At 66.9% G+C, this 12,506-nt stretch overlaps 5 protein-coding genes across 5 annotated transcripts in view; 1 reads left to right on the forward strand and 4 right to left on the reverse strand.

Moving 5' to 3' along the window:
• Positions 1-696: 696 nt before the first annotated feature.
• Positions 697-1,858, reverse strand: EMIHUDRAFT_228098 (hypothetical protein; the record flags this gene model as incomplete). Its single annotated transcript, XM_005787205.1, has 4 exons — positions 697-736; positions 870-943; positions 1,022-1,090; positions 1,463-1,858. 4 exons carry the CDS (start codon positions 1,856-1,858, stop codon positions 697-699), a joined length of 579 nt encoding a protein of 192 aa, XP_005787262.1.
• A 97-nt stretch (positions 1,859-1,955) lies between these two features.
• On the reverse strand, positions 1,956-2,765 carry EMIHUDRAFT_455468 (hypothetical protein; the record flags this gene model as incomplete). The annotated part of the gene is made up of 4 exons (XM_005787206.1): positions 1,956-2,316; positions 2,393-2,478; positions 2,556-2,630; positions 2,709-2,765. 4 exons carry the CDS (start codon positions 2,763-2,765, stop codon positions 2,193-2,195), a joined length of 342 nt encoding a protein of 113 aa, XP_005787263.1. The 3' UTR covers positions 1,956-2,192.
• A 2,950-nt stretch (positions 2,766-5,715) lies between these two features.
• On the reverse strand, positions 5,716-7,428 carry EMIHUDRAFT_228100 (hypothetical protein; the record flags this gene model as incomplete). Its single annotated transcript, XM_005787207.1, has 4 exons — positions 5,716-6,234; positions 6,314-6,901; positions 6,966-7,226; positions 7,330-7,428. The coding sequence occupies 4 exons, from the start codon at positions 7,426-7,428 to the stop codon at positions 5,716-5,718; spliced, it is 1,467 nt and encodes a 488-aa protein (XP_005787264.1).
• Positions 7,429-10,284: 2,856 nt separating this feature from the next.
• On the reverse strand, positions 10,285-11,090 carry EMIHUDRAFT_228102 (50S ribosomal protein L24; the record flags this gene model as incomplete). The annotated part of the gene is made up of 4 exons (XM_005787208.1): positions 10,285-10,297; positions 10,402-10,547; positions 10,720-10,801; positions 10,891-11,090. The coding sequence occupies 4 exons, from the start codon at positions 11,088-11,090 to the stop codon at positions 10,285-10,287; spliced, it is 441 nt and encodes a 146-aa protein (XP_005787265.1).
• Positions 11,091-12,210: 1,120 nt separating this feature from the next.
• EMIHUDRAFT_441122 (hypothetical protein) overlaps positions 12,211-12,506 on the forward strand; it is a 1,753-nt gene continuing 1,457 nt past the window's right edge. The window contains exons 1-2 of the mRNA XM_005787209.1: positions 12,211-12,332; positions 12,447-12,464. Of these exons, the coding sequence (XP_005787266.1) occupies positions 12,216-12,332; positions 12,447-12,464 (135 nt within the window). The 5' untranslated portion in view covers positions 12,211-12,215. The remainder of the gene's footprint in view (positions 12,333-12,446; positions 12,465-12,506) is intronic.

Consider the following 12,506-nt stretch of genomic DNA (forward strand, 5'->3'; position numbering starts at 1 on the left):
GGGGATTTCGCAAAATCGGGAGTTTTCTGGACAGCGCCCGGGGGAGCCATAACCCCCCGGCAAGGGCCTACACAGAGCCTTGCCCTGCAAAGCTACCGCTGTCTACCCCCCCAGCATGGGGGGGTGTGTATTGGGGGGGCAGCACCTGGCCACTCAGGGCCCATTACCGGCCGTTATTGGGGCGTTAGACCTCCCGGCCCCGGATCTCGGTATCCAGCAGAGCTACGCCTCGGGGGGCGACAAATGCAAAAAATAGCTCTGTCTGTCGGGGGCTGTTCCGTCCGCTTTCTCTTTGGGGTTTTTGGCTGGTTTTTTTTTTCCCTCCACCTCCCTCCCTCCTTTCCTCCTTCCCCCCCCCCCCCCCCCTCTCTCACCATGCTCGGCTCACCCTGGCACCGACACATCCACCACAACCACGCTCACATTGTCGTCGCTGCCTCGGTCCAGCGCCGCCTGCACCAGCGCGCGCGCGGCGGCGGCCAGGCCGGGCGCCTCCCCGGCCGCGGCGGCGGGGGCGGCCTCGTCGAGGACGCGAGCCGCGGTGGAGGGCGTGATCCAGTCCCACAGCCCGTCGCACGCGAGCACGAGCTTCGCCCCGCCTCCCGCCTCGCCGCCGCCCGCCTCGCCGCCTCCGGCCGGCAGCTCGACGCAGCGCAGCTCGGGCTCGGCGAGCAGCGAGCCGGCGGGCAGCCTCGCCTACCGGGACGTGCCCGACACGTGTCCGGGGGCGTGTGCCCTTCAGCGGCGAGCGGGCGGGTAGCCCAGCCCTCGGAGGCGCAGACAGCCCCCCGAGGACAGCCGCTCGCCTTGAGCTCTGCTTGAAGTGTCTAGGGAAGTGTCTAGGGAAGTGTCAGGGAAGTGTCCAGGACGGCCTCGCCTTGAGCTCGGCGTCGCCAAAGGCGCGCGAGACGGCGAGCCCGCCGCACCGCCCCGTCGACGACACCTGCCGGAGCGATCCGAGAGGGGCTCAGGGAAAGCGCCGAGGTGGCGACTGCCCTCTCCGCCCCCCGGCTGGCGACACCTCTGCACCAGCCTTCGCGAGCCGCGCCGCCTCGGTCGGCTCGGTCGGCCGGTGGATCGGGCAGAGCAGCTCCGGCGGGGAGGAGGCGCACCCACGCGGCGAGTGCAGCATCGCGTTGCAGTCGCCGAGCTGCAGCAGCTGCAGCCGCCGCCGCGGCCTGTCCACCAGCGCCACCGTGGCGCACGAGCCGTCGTGCCACCCCTGGCGAAGGATCGCCGCCTCCACCGCCGCAAACGCCGACCGCGCCGCCTCCTCGCGGATGATTTCCTCCTCGCCGTCGTCGCCCTGGCCCTCGCCGCTGCCGCCGCCCTCGCCGCTGCCGCCGCCCTCGCCGCCGCCCTCGCCGCTGCCGCCGCCCTCGCCGGCCGCCCTGCGCAGCGCGTCCGGCAGCTGGCGCGCCGCCAGCTTTGCGGCCCGTCTGCCGCCGTGGCCGTCATAGACCGCAAACATGTGCGCGCCGCAGATCGGCGCTCCGACCGAGACTTCGTCCTCCATCGTTGGCCGCCGGCCGCGGGCTGAGGCGCTGCCATACGCCGGGACGTTGGCACGGGAAGGCGCTCCGCACGAGGAGATTGGGAGCGACCACCTCCCGATGGCGAGCGGCGCACCCGGCTCTGCAGGCGCAGCGGCAGCCTCGAGGTACGCGGCACGCGACTCGGCCGTCTTCAACGCCTCGGCAGCGTGCCGCAGCTCGTGCACTGCGGAGGGCCGCTTGCGGAGCGCACGCTTGTACGCCTTGGTCACGGCGGCAGGATCGTCTGGCACCGACGAGAGGCCGAGGAGGGCGAGGAGCGGAGCGAGGCCGTCTGCCGGATCGGCAGAGGCCCCTTTTTCCATATATATATAGTAAGTACACACACTGCTCGGCGTTCGGCTCTGGCGCGAAGTCTTGCCGACGACAGCCGAGCAAGAAAAGATGTCGCGCGCCGCGTCGGACGGTTGCGGGCGCAAAGCAAGAAAACAGGCGACTGACACAACAAGAAGAGACAAAAGACGGGCGCAACACTCTACATACTGGCCGCGGCGACTGCGACCCCGCCAGGGCTAGGCGCCGCCCGTCGCGAAGCGTCGCGCCCACGTGGAGCACGAACGACGAACGCCCCGCCCGCTCCCCTTGCTGGGCCCGGCTGCGCGTAATGATGCAATACTGAGAAGGGGCTGCTGCTACTGCTCACTCTGCCGGAGCCGCCGCTGGCGCCGCCGCGGCCGCGGGCGCGCCGGGCTCGAGCCCCTTGACCTTGCGGGTAAGGAGGGACTTGCGGCGCGCGGCGGTGTTCTTGTGCAAGATGTTCCGCCTATTGAGTACGAAGCGTGGCCGCTCAGCTTCCCGCCTCCCTCTCCCGGCGGTGGGGCGCAGCAGGAGCAGCGCGCTTGACATTCTTGTCAATGATGGCCTGAGCGCGGTTGAGCCGCGAGGAGGCGTCCTGGTAGTCGCCGCCGTCCACCGCCTCAAACACCTGCCCGAGGGGGCCGAGCGCCGCTGAGCCACTCGCAACGTCGAGTTGCAACGGCGGCAGGGCGGGGCTCCATGCACCCGCTTGATGGCGGTTTTCATCTCCGACTTGTACATTTTGTTGTACTCGCGGCGGCGCTTGTTGGTGCGCTGCGGCTTTGTCAGAGCAATCATCGCGGCGGCAGGCTGCCGCGGCGGGGCGACGGCGCGCTGCAGCGGCACCAGCGGCGTCACGAGCGCTGACGCGCAAGACAGAAGCGCAGACAGCACGAACAGGCGGAGGATGGACATGGCAGGGTCTGACGGGAGGAGGCGAGCTCTCAGGATCAGGCGCGGCGAGCGAGCGCGTGGGTGTGTAGGGCAGCTTTGAGCGGCACTGCTGCAGGGGCGCTCTGCGCTGCGGCGCTGCGGCGCTGCCCCGACCCCTCCCCAAACAGCGAAGAGGTGAAGTGGCGTGGCAGGAGACGCGACTCGGCAGCAACGTGGGCGTAGATGCAGCAACGTGGGCGTAGATGTGGGCGCGGGGTGGGCGCGCGGCAGGCGTGCGGGCCTTGCAGACGGTCGTCTAGCTCAGAGCAGCTCGCCCCCACAAAAGAATAGTTAGACGCTGCGCAGGCCGTCCCGTTTGCTGTTTGAAACGCCTGTTGCGCTGTGCGCGCGCGCTGCCGGGGCTCTGTCTCACTCACGTGCCGCAATATGTGTCACACACGGCGGCTTCTGCCACCTGTCGATTGGTTCCACTTTCTACGCACACCTACCGGGGAAGGTATGCGTGGGAGCGGGGGCGGGGGCGGGGGCGGGGGTGGGGGCGGGGGCGCGCAGCGCGGGGCGCGCGCGCGCGCAACAGAGGGTAGGGGTGGGGAAGACGGCGAGGAGGGGGCGGCGGCGGCGGCGGGCGGCGGCGGCGCGCGCGCGGCGCGCGCGAGGGGGGGGCGGAACCACCGACCGCTGGCGCGGTCGCTGCTCCGTCTGTGACAGACGCGCGCTCTGCCGCTGCAGAGCGCGCGCGTCAGGGCAAGGGGCATGCGTGGCGGCACGGGACGCGTGGCGGCGGCGGCGAGCAGCCGTGCGCTCCGTGAGCGGTGAGGCGGCCGGGCGAGGGCGCGGCGGGTGACGGGTCAAGGGAGCAGCCCACACCCGGCGTCGCTTTTTGAGCGACGCCTGTGGTACGCCTGCGCAGGGGCCGCAGGGCGGTCAGTTGTGGGGCGAGGCTGTGCCGGCCGCGGGCCGGGTGCAAGGCGCCGGCCTCGGCGCCGCCTCGGCGCGCCGCACGGGCGCGGCGAGCCTCTGAGCGGGAGCCGAAGGTTTGCCTGTGGGAGGGAGGTGGGAGGTGGTGGGGGTGATTTGACTTTGCCGCAGAGGCCGTCCGTAGCTGTGAACAGCAAAACGGGACAGTATTTGCGCCTGCGCTCCCTTTTGCGCTCTTCTCCCACCCCTTGTTTGGTGTGTCCGTTTTATTTATTTATTTATTCGCCCTCCCGTCGGCGCTTGGTTGGGCCGGAGCTGCTGAATCGGCTCGGGCCGGCGCGAGGGGTGGTGCCTGCGCCCTCCAGAAGGCGCGCTCACGTCGTGGTGCTCGCGGCGGCGCGCGGGGCAGCTCCAACTGTTGGCGAGTCTCAACAGCAGCTTCAGGCAGTGCAGCGCAACGCCAGCTGCCTCTCTGGAGCTGCGCGGCCGAGGGAGGACCCGTGCGATGGCGCCGAGTGGTGGGATCGGGGCGCGCAGTCGGCCCGCTCGCCAGTGGCCAAGTCAGTCTGGCTGGCGAGAAGCGCCAGTGCCTTCTGTCCATTCTGGGCGAGGCCTGACTGCGCGCAATACTATCGCTGCGCCGGTGCGCGGTGGGCGCCCTCGATGCGGATTGCCGCGCCGTTGGTCAACACCGCGGCGCGGGTGTGGTCGGCGACTGCCGGGGTCGTCCTCCCGATGGGGGACTAGCACTAGCCGTCTTCCACATGGTCCCTCGGGTCCCTGCTGCTCCTAACCTCTTCGTACATCCTCCTGCTGATCTCCGCAAAGTCCTGCTCCCTCCCTCGTCTCGCCCTGCGCGTCTGCTCTGCCTCACCGTCTTCTGCCCTGCGTCGTCTGGCGACGGGTCCTCCATAGTCGGTCGAGGTCGCCGCCCTCCTCGTGCCTCTTCCCAACGTTCCCTTGGCGGCCGATGCCGTCTGCTCCAGCTCCCCAGTCCCCGGGTCTGCCCTGCTCTCGTCTGCGCTAGTCTCTGCTTCGTCATCACTGGCGCCTCTCCGCCTCTCTTACTGTGAGAATACAGTTGTTTTCGTTGAATTCTTTCTATGGGAGGGATGGGAAACCTCCATCGCCACAGCAAAGCTGTGCAGAGAGAGAAGCAGAAGCGCGCGCTTCTCGACAGGGGGGGCTTGTTGCACGAGTATATGGGACAAAAGCGTCGAAAATGTCCCAAAAAAGCGTGTCTCGAGTATGTTGCAGCCCCACAGCCGGCGCGCGCTGCCGGGAAGCACCGCTCGCGTGTCGGCCGCACTCCCTGGCACCCAGGGAGTGCGGCCGACCGACCAGACCGAGTAGGCTCGACGCCGCGCTCGCTGTGGGGCTGCAACAAACTCGCCGCCGAGCGTGCCACCGACGGCGTCCCGGCGGAGGTGATGGAGTGTGAGACCTGAGGCTGCGGAGGTGACGCCTGAGGTACCGGTTCGTGCACAGCGACTCAGCCGGCGACCGCCACGGGCTCAGACGAGACCTGTCGACGCGTTCCGGCTCAGCTTCACCGTGGTCATCGGGCGTCTGTCGACGTCAGGACCACCCATACAGCTCGCGGGTTTGAGGTCGCAAGAGCCAAGATGGTGGCGTTTGGACATCCCAACCATCACACAAGACAGCCTATAGGTGATGGCGGGACGGCGCAGTGTTTGTGGCACTCGGCAGTAGGCACCCGCGGCACGGCCCCGCTGTCGGCTCTCGCGGGCTGTGCGGAACCGGCCCCAGAAGGGGACGGTCCGGGCGAGTGTGGCAGCTCCTGCGCTAGTATGGGCACCCTCTATCACAACACTACTGATCCTGGCCATTAGAGCTGCCAGGGATAGCGTCAGGAGCCGGTAGGAGTCAAAACCCCTCATATTTGAGACATCGTGTCCCATATACTCGTGCAACAAGCCGGGGGCGCCACCACGTGGACAGGGCTCCGCGCGCGCACACCCCACACCCCCAAAAAGTTGTCATACGCAACAGCAGCGCGAACCTTTTGCGGTCGGCTTACCCACCAGTAGTGTCACGCCACGTAGTCCTCCTCATCGTACTCGTCGAGGCCGTACCCGTAACTGCCGAGGCCGTGCATCCCGTGTCCCACGCCATACTCGTCCATCGGACTCGAGCAGTCGGACGCGGGCGAGTGCCCAGGCCGGAGCGTCTCCCCAGCCTCCAAGTACCCGCCCTTGCCGAGCAGGGAGGCGTCGAGCGGCGCATTCTCCCGCAGCGACTTGACGGCGTTGTTGAGGGCCAGCGCGTCCTGGTACTCCTCCGCCTCATCCTCGTCCACCACGGCGAGCCACTCGTGGTTGTGCGCCTCGAACTTGCGCTGCCGGATCTGTGCCGCCCAATCCTCATCCGACTCGGAGATGGCGTCGAGGCACTGCGAGGCGAGGCCGCAGACCGCGCTGTTGCGGTCGAGGAGGAGGTCGAGCAAGTAGACAACCATCTGCGTCTTCTCGAGCAGCGCCACGCGTGGCTCCTCCACCTGCAGCAGCCGGTAAAAGGCAAACAGCAACTGCACCACGAACTCGTCGTCCTCCTGCCGCGAGCGGGGGCGAGGCGGGGGGCTGGGACGGCGTCGGCGCGCGTGGGCAGCGCGACTCCGCGGGGCCGAGGACCTGTCGCTCGGTCAGAAGCGAGTACAGGGTGCGAGTCGTCGGGCCGCCCGCCATGCTGTCGCGGAAGACGAGGCCCGAGCTGAGCAGCATGACCGCCACCTTGGCCGAGCCGGCGAGCTCCCCCGCGAGCACGACCGCCTCGAGGAGAGCGTCGTCCTGGGCCGCCCCAGGAGCCATGTGCTGCCGCAGCAGCTCGATGAGCGAGTAGCGCTCCACGAGCCGCGGCAGGTCGGGCAGCCGCGCGAGGCGGAGCCCAGAGAGCGTGCCGAGTAGCTCGAGCCGCATGTGCTCGTCGTCGACCACTTGGCGCGTGAGACCGAGCAGCTCGGCGGTGAGCGGCGCGGCGGCGCTCGCAGGGCCGTCGTGCGCGACGAGTGCGCGGATGAGCTTCAGCAGTACGAGGTCATGCGTTTGCAGCAGCCGCTCGAGGAGGTGCCGCATCCCTCCCTCCGCGGCGAGGGCGTCCGCCGCGCGGCTCGCCGTGGCGAGGTTGATGGCGAGTCCCGCCAGCTCCGCCGGCAGCTGCGCGTCCGAGCAGGCCAGCACATGCTTGCGCAACGAGACGGGGACGTCCGTCTTCGCTAGAGCCTACGGTACAGGCCGGCGGGGCGGGCTGAGCCTCATCCCACGGATGTGGCTGTGGGTGGCGGACTGGCGTAGCCTCGCGGCCGCGCTGCTCCACCGATAGGAGGTAGAGGATCCGGAGGACCAGGGGGTGGGAGCGGCGCCGGATGAGCACGGCGAGCTTGGAGAGGACGGGAGAGGCGAAGATGGCCTTCCGCGCGTGCGGGTCGAAGGAGAGGTTGTAAACCACGCGCAACGCCGTGAGGGGGAGCTCCTCGCTCGAGCTCGAGCCGCATGCCGCCGCGACCCCGGCGAGGAGGGAGGCATCGCGTAGCGCCGGCAAGTTCTCCTGCAGCGGCGAGGGTCGACGGCGAGGGCGGAGGAGGGTCAGAGGGCGGCGTGGGTCCACAAGGCAGTGGGGCGAGAGTGCCCCTCCCGCGCGCCTTGAAGACAGCGAGCTTCTTGAGGAAGGCGAGAGCGAGGACGCGGAGCTCGGAGTTGTCGCGCTTCAGTATCGAGGCGAGGAGCGGCGTGAGGCCCTTCTTGGCCATCTTGCGCTCGATCTCCGGCTCCTCCGCCAGGTGTAGGAGGATGTGAAAGCAGACGTATGCCCCCCTCCCTTCTCGAGGGGTGACAAGGACTAGCCCCCCCCCCCGAGTGGTAGACGGCCGACGTGTGGAACCGCGTCTGGAACGACCGCAGGGGCAGGGGGCCGCCCCCGAGGCCCCGCGCCAGGCGTTGCGGCCGCCAGCACCGCCACCATACCCGCCCTCCCCACAACCGCCTCCGCCCCCACCGCTGGAGCGACCGCTGGGTTGAGGAGCCGCCTCTGAGGCCCTGTACCGTGCGATGCGACCGCCGGTGCCGCCACCGTACCCACCCACCCCTCCGCCGCCTTCGCCCCCGCCGCCGACGTGGTCGTCACCGCACCGACCCGCGCGGAGCCTGGGGGGGCCGGAACCGCCCCGTCGGAGGCTGGAGTACCCGGGGGAGGGGACCGAGGGGGGGGAGGTGCCGTGGGAAGACAGCGGGCCATCCGGCAATCCGGAAGGCCAGGACCGGAGGGCCCCGGGGGAGGCCTGGAGTCAACTGTCGGGGGAGGGGAGGGTCGAGCTGATTCGGCCTCTGCGAGTGGAGTCGGGCCGTGCGAGCCCACCGGGGGTATACCCGTCGCGGCGGCAGCCGGACCACCGCGATCTACGACAAGGGGAGCCACGGCCCTCCGAGCTGGAGGAGGAGCCGGTGGAGGGGAGGGGCGAGCCGAGGACGATAGAGAGACCGCGGGTGCGGGCACGACTCGTCGGTCAGGGAGAGCGGGCCCGACCTCCCTGGGAGGGGGAGCGACGCGACCCAATGCCGCCGTCCTCGCCCGGGGAGACCTCGGCCGGGCGGTCGACGCCCTCGGAATCGGTGGAGCCGGGAGAAGCTGGCGAGGACGAAGGACGGCAGCGGAGGAAGCGACACCAACAACGAGGGAAACGACCACAACGGCTGTCGCATGTTGCTCGGCTGACGAGCAAGCGAGCGAAGGGGGGAGAACCGGAGCCCCGGGAGGACGGTAGGTGAGCCCCGAAACGAGGGTCTAAGCAGGTGTCTGTACAGGAGAGTGGTGTACAGTGTTGTGTCTATTAGCTCCGAGTAGAGGGCGCGTCCTGCAGTTAAGGGGAAACCCGGTACGCGGGGCCAACCCTCGGAGAACCGTGTTTACGTTATGGCCCTTTCCCTGCGAACGCGCACCCCCCAGGGCTAGGGCTCTCTTGCCCGTAACCCGATACCGATCATCCGGCCCGCTGGGTGCGCTTCTCAGCTCCCCGGCCCAGGGGATGTGAGGTTACCGACTGCACTCCAAGTGCTCCAAGTGCAAACGCGACATGTCGCCATACGATTAACTCGCAAGACGCAAGCCTCTCGCGTGCAGTGTCGGAGTGTGCGAGTGTCATCTCAGTCATGTGAGAGAGATTTTTAGCAATACCAAACAAATCTAACACTCACACGTAGCCCGGCCAACCCTTCTCCCACAAGACCGGCCACGGCTACGTCAAGGCGCATCGCGGTTTCTACCACGACGCGATCTTTGTCAAGCGCAACAACTTCAACCTGCTGCTCCACGAGACGTTCGGCGGCGGCTTCTCGCCCACCGCCGTTCTCAAGCTGCGCCGCCTCGCGCGCAAAGTCGCGCGCGGCAGCGTCGACCGCACGGCCTACTCGCCCAAGTACTCGCTCTCTTTTATGTCCCACCATGCAGAGCGCATCTCTCTCTCTGTTGTGCGAGGCGTGAACCGCGCCATTCGCTCTCACCTGGCAACCCTGTCTGCACGTCTCGCGCGCGCGTGAACAGGGCCTTTAAACCTCCATAAACATCATTGTGCAGGGGCTCCAGGCCCCAAATGACGTTGTTTGTCATGTGTGAAGTGTCCCGCTCCAAAATGAATAAATGTCGTGTCACGTGTGGGTGTGCACACGTGCACATTGTAGAGTATATGAGACTGTGTCTGTGAACTAGTTGCAAAAAGTCTCACGTGGAAAAAGCACCAAAAACTACCAAAAACGATGTCACGCTCACGGCCAGCTCGGCACTATCTACTCAAAAAAAGTGACGTAGAGCACCCACTTTTTAAGCGTTCCGTGCACACACAAGGTCCGCCTGCGTGCACCGCCAGCTTCTCAGGGCCATCGCGCGAAAAACGACGGAGGAGATGCATCCTAGCTGTCGCCACCGAAGGCGACTCGACGTCGCTGAGATCGGAGATCAAGCTCTGACAGGTCACACGTCGCTCCTTTGACGCCGACGTGGCTCACCCGTGCAGAGCGCATCAGGACACAGTCTCGACGCGCTCGGTACGACGCCTGCGACCCGTCTCGGGTCAGGTGGCACGACGCTCATCGCGCCTGCCAGCGCTGCCATGCAGGTTGCCACGACGAGGTCGAGAGCGCTTCTATACGCTCGCCGAGCCTTCCTTTCCATCCCATTAGGCAGCCTGGGAACGGTGGCGGTCAGAGGCAAAGCCTGCGAGGGGTGGTGGAACCACATGTCACGGCCACCGCCGGCTCGACGCAACGATAGCCTCCGGAGGCTGACTTTGAGGCACCATCATCGGACGATGTCGACGAGTTGGGTCGCTCTCGCGGTAGCCAGGTAGCCCCCCATACTAGTAGCACCAGCCATGGCCTCAGGGAGCGCGGGCGAGGGCGCTGGGAGCAACACGGACAAAAAACATCAAAAGTGGGTCATTTTTCCACATATACACCAGTCACCACCCCCGTATGCCGTATTTGCAACTAGTCCTGTGTGACTGAGACGTCATATAGAGTGAGGCTCACGGTTCCTGACGGGCTCCGGCATCCTCTCTCTTTTCAACACTATCGCAAAGCAAGTGCACCAGCTTGACGGTGCGCAAGACTATACCTTAGGTACACAAACTCCAGGCTCTCATCGCCTCGCCTGCTCCGCCCCGCCGACGCTGTCCTCCAGCGCCCGCGCCGCAGCTGCCGCCTTGGCCGCCGCCGCGCGCTGCCCGGCGGACCCCTGCGGCCCGCCCACCGGCCCGCACTCTCTGACCGCGTCGAGCGGGCGGTAGGAGAGCACGCCCTGCGCGTTGGTCTCGGCGGGCTCCAGGTTCTCGGCCCGCGATGCGTGTATCCGCCGCAGGTTCTTGCTCATCTGAATCGCCTGTGCGCCGCGGGCCGCTCCGATGCTGGCGTGCGTGGCGGCGGGGCAGGCGCGGGGGCGCGGCGCGGGCGCGGCGTGCCTTGGGGTAGCGGAGAATCTCGCGCGGCGTCCGCATCAGATAGTCGTCGATCCCGTGCGGCAGCTTCTTGATCTGCTTGATGACGGACGCGACCGCGCGAAAGTGGAGGAAGCGGTTGTACGTCTCGCTCCAAAAGCGCTTGCTCTGCACGTTGGGCTTCCATGTCCGCCGCGACCTGCGGCCGGGGACGGGGAGGGCGGGGCTGGGAGCTCGCCCGCGACCACTGCCGGCGCGTGCGTCGTCGCGGGGGGCGGGGGGGGCCACTTTTTGTTGGAGAACGAGATGATGTTTCCAAACTGGATCATCTTTCCGCCGAAGAGACCGCGTGCTCCGCGCTTGAAGAGATTGGCCACCTTGGCCGAGTCTCGCGGCTTTGGTGCCTGCGCGGCGCGCTTTGCCATGAGCCGCACCGGCGCTGGCGGCTGCATCGGAAGCCGCAGCGTTCGGGCGAGGGCCGAGAGCATATCGAGCTTTCCTCGCCGCGCGTGTGAGCTTCTTCTCGATGGCCCAGTTCCGCGCCCGGTCTGCCTTGCGGTCGTGCCACAAGCGCCAGCGCAGCGCCGAGCTTCGCAGCGGCTCCAAAGAAGAAATTTCAGCTGCGCAACCAGTAGGAGGCATCCCTTGGGTTGTCTGTTTTCTTTCTTTCTTTCTAGGAGGCATCCCTCGTGGCGACCCTCGTGTTTCCAGCTTGGCAGTTCATCCCATGACTCGCGCCAAAACGCCCTACCTACCTATCTATCCCCAGGCCGCGCAGCGAAGCGAAAAAAGACGAAAACACGGGGTACCTACCTGTTGCAGGGCCCTCTGGGGCGGTCAAAGCCGGACCTACCTACCTATTGCATAGGGTGTCACCCGTGGTCAACATGGCTTCCATATGCATCCGTCACGAGACCCTCCTGCGATACACACACCGCGACGGAACGCCAGGATATGTACCACGTCGACGGGGGAAGTAATTCCTCTACTACGTGCCTCCCCGTCTTTGTAGCCTGGCGTTTGTGCCCCGTTTGTGCCGCGTCCCGTGCCCCCGAGTTCATTTTATAAAAGTAATTCCTCTACTCGAGTATCCTACTGAAAAAGAATTTTACAACGCCTCTGCTCAACAAATCTGCTCTTAACATGTATGTATGTAGGAAGGTGAAGAACAGTCAGGCCCGGACTGGATACCAGCGCGGTATTTGTTGACGTCCGGACAGACACAGGTACTGAAAAAGAGTTCTTGCGCTTCGGCGGTTAGTTTTAGGTATATTGTCGGCGGTTAGTGGTGCGCTAACCTCCGAGAAACCCTTCGGGTCGCTCCTCATCGCAAACCCTGTCAGCAGAGTCCTCCTACGGGAATGTACGTGAGAGCTACAAACACTAAAAAAGAAAAACGCTCGAAATTCTGTCCTCCTGGTGGACCCAAGATCACTTGGTGCGCCAGCATCGGCCCTTGCCTCTCCTCTCCCCTCCCTGCTCTCCCCGCCAGACACCCCGAGCAGCGCCCGCACCCGCGCCCGGCACCGCCATCCTCACCCGCCGGGCCCGCGTTGCACACACCCTGCGAGCCTGCGCGCGAGGCTGAGCCTTCCGCACATGTTGCAGCTGCGATGGCGCTTATCGAGTACCCCACCAAGCTGCACGAGGCCGCCGCAAAGGCGGAGACCTCCACCGTGGCGTCGCTCATCAATGGCGACTCGATCAAGGAGGTTGACTCCCTCAACCAGGCGCGGGCAACATGCCGCGACCGACCACGCACACCTCGCCTGCCTCTCGCCCTGTCCCGCCGCCTCGATGCCGGCGTCGGCGTCCTTCCGACCCCGCCCGCCGCGCCGCCGCAGACGCCGCTGATCATGTGCGTGCGGGGACGCGCGGAGAATGAGGCCGCCGCGGAGAACATT

The sequence above is a fragment of the Emiliania huxleyi genome, assembly GCF_000372725.1.
Source record: "Emiliania huxleyi CCMP1516 chromosome Unknown EMIHUscaffold_144, whole genome shotgun sequence".
NCBI classification, from domain to species: Eukaryota; Haptophyta; order Isochrysidales; family Noelaerhabdaceae; genus Emiliania; species Emiliania huxleyi.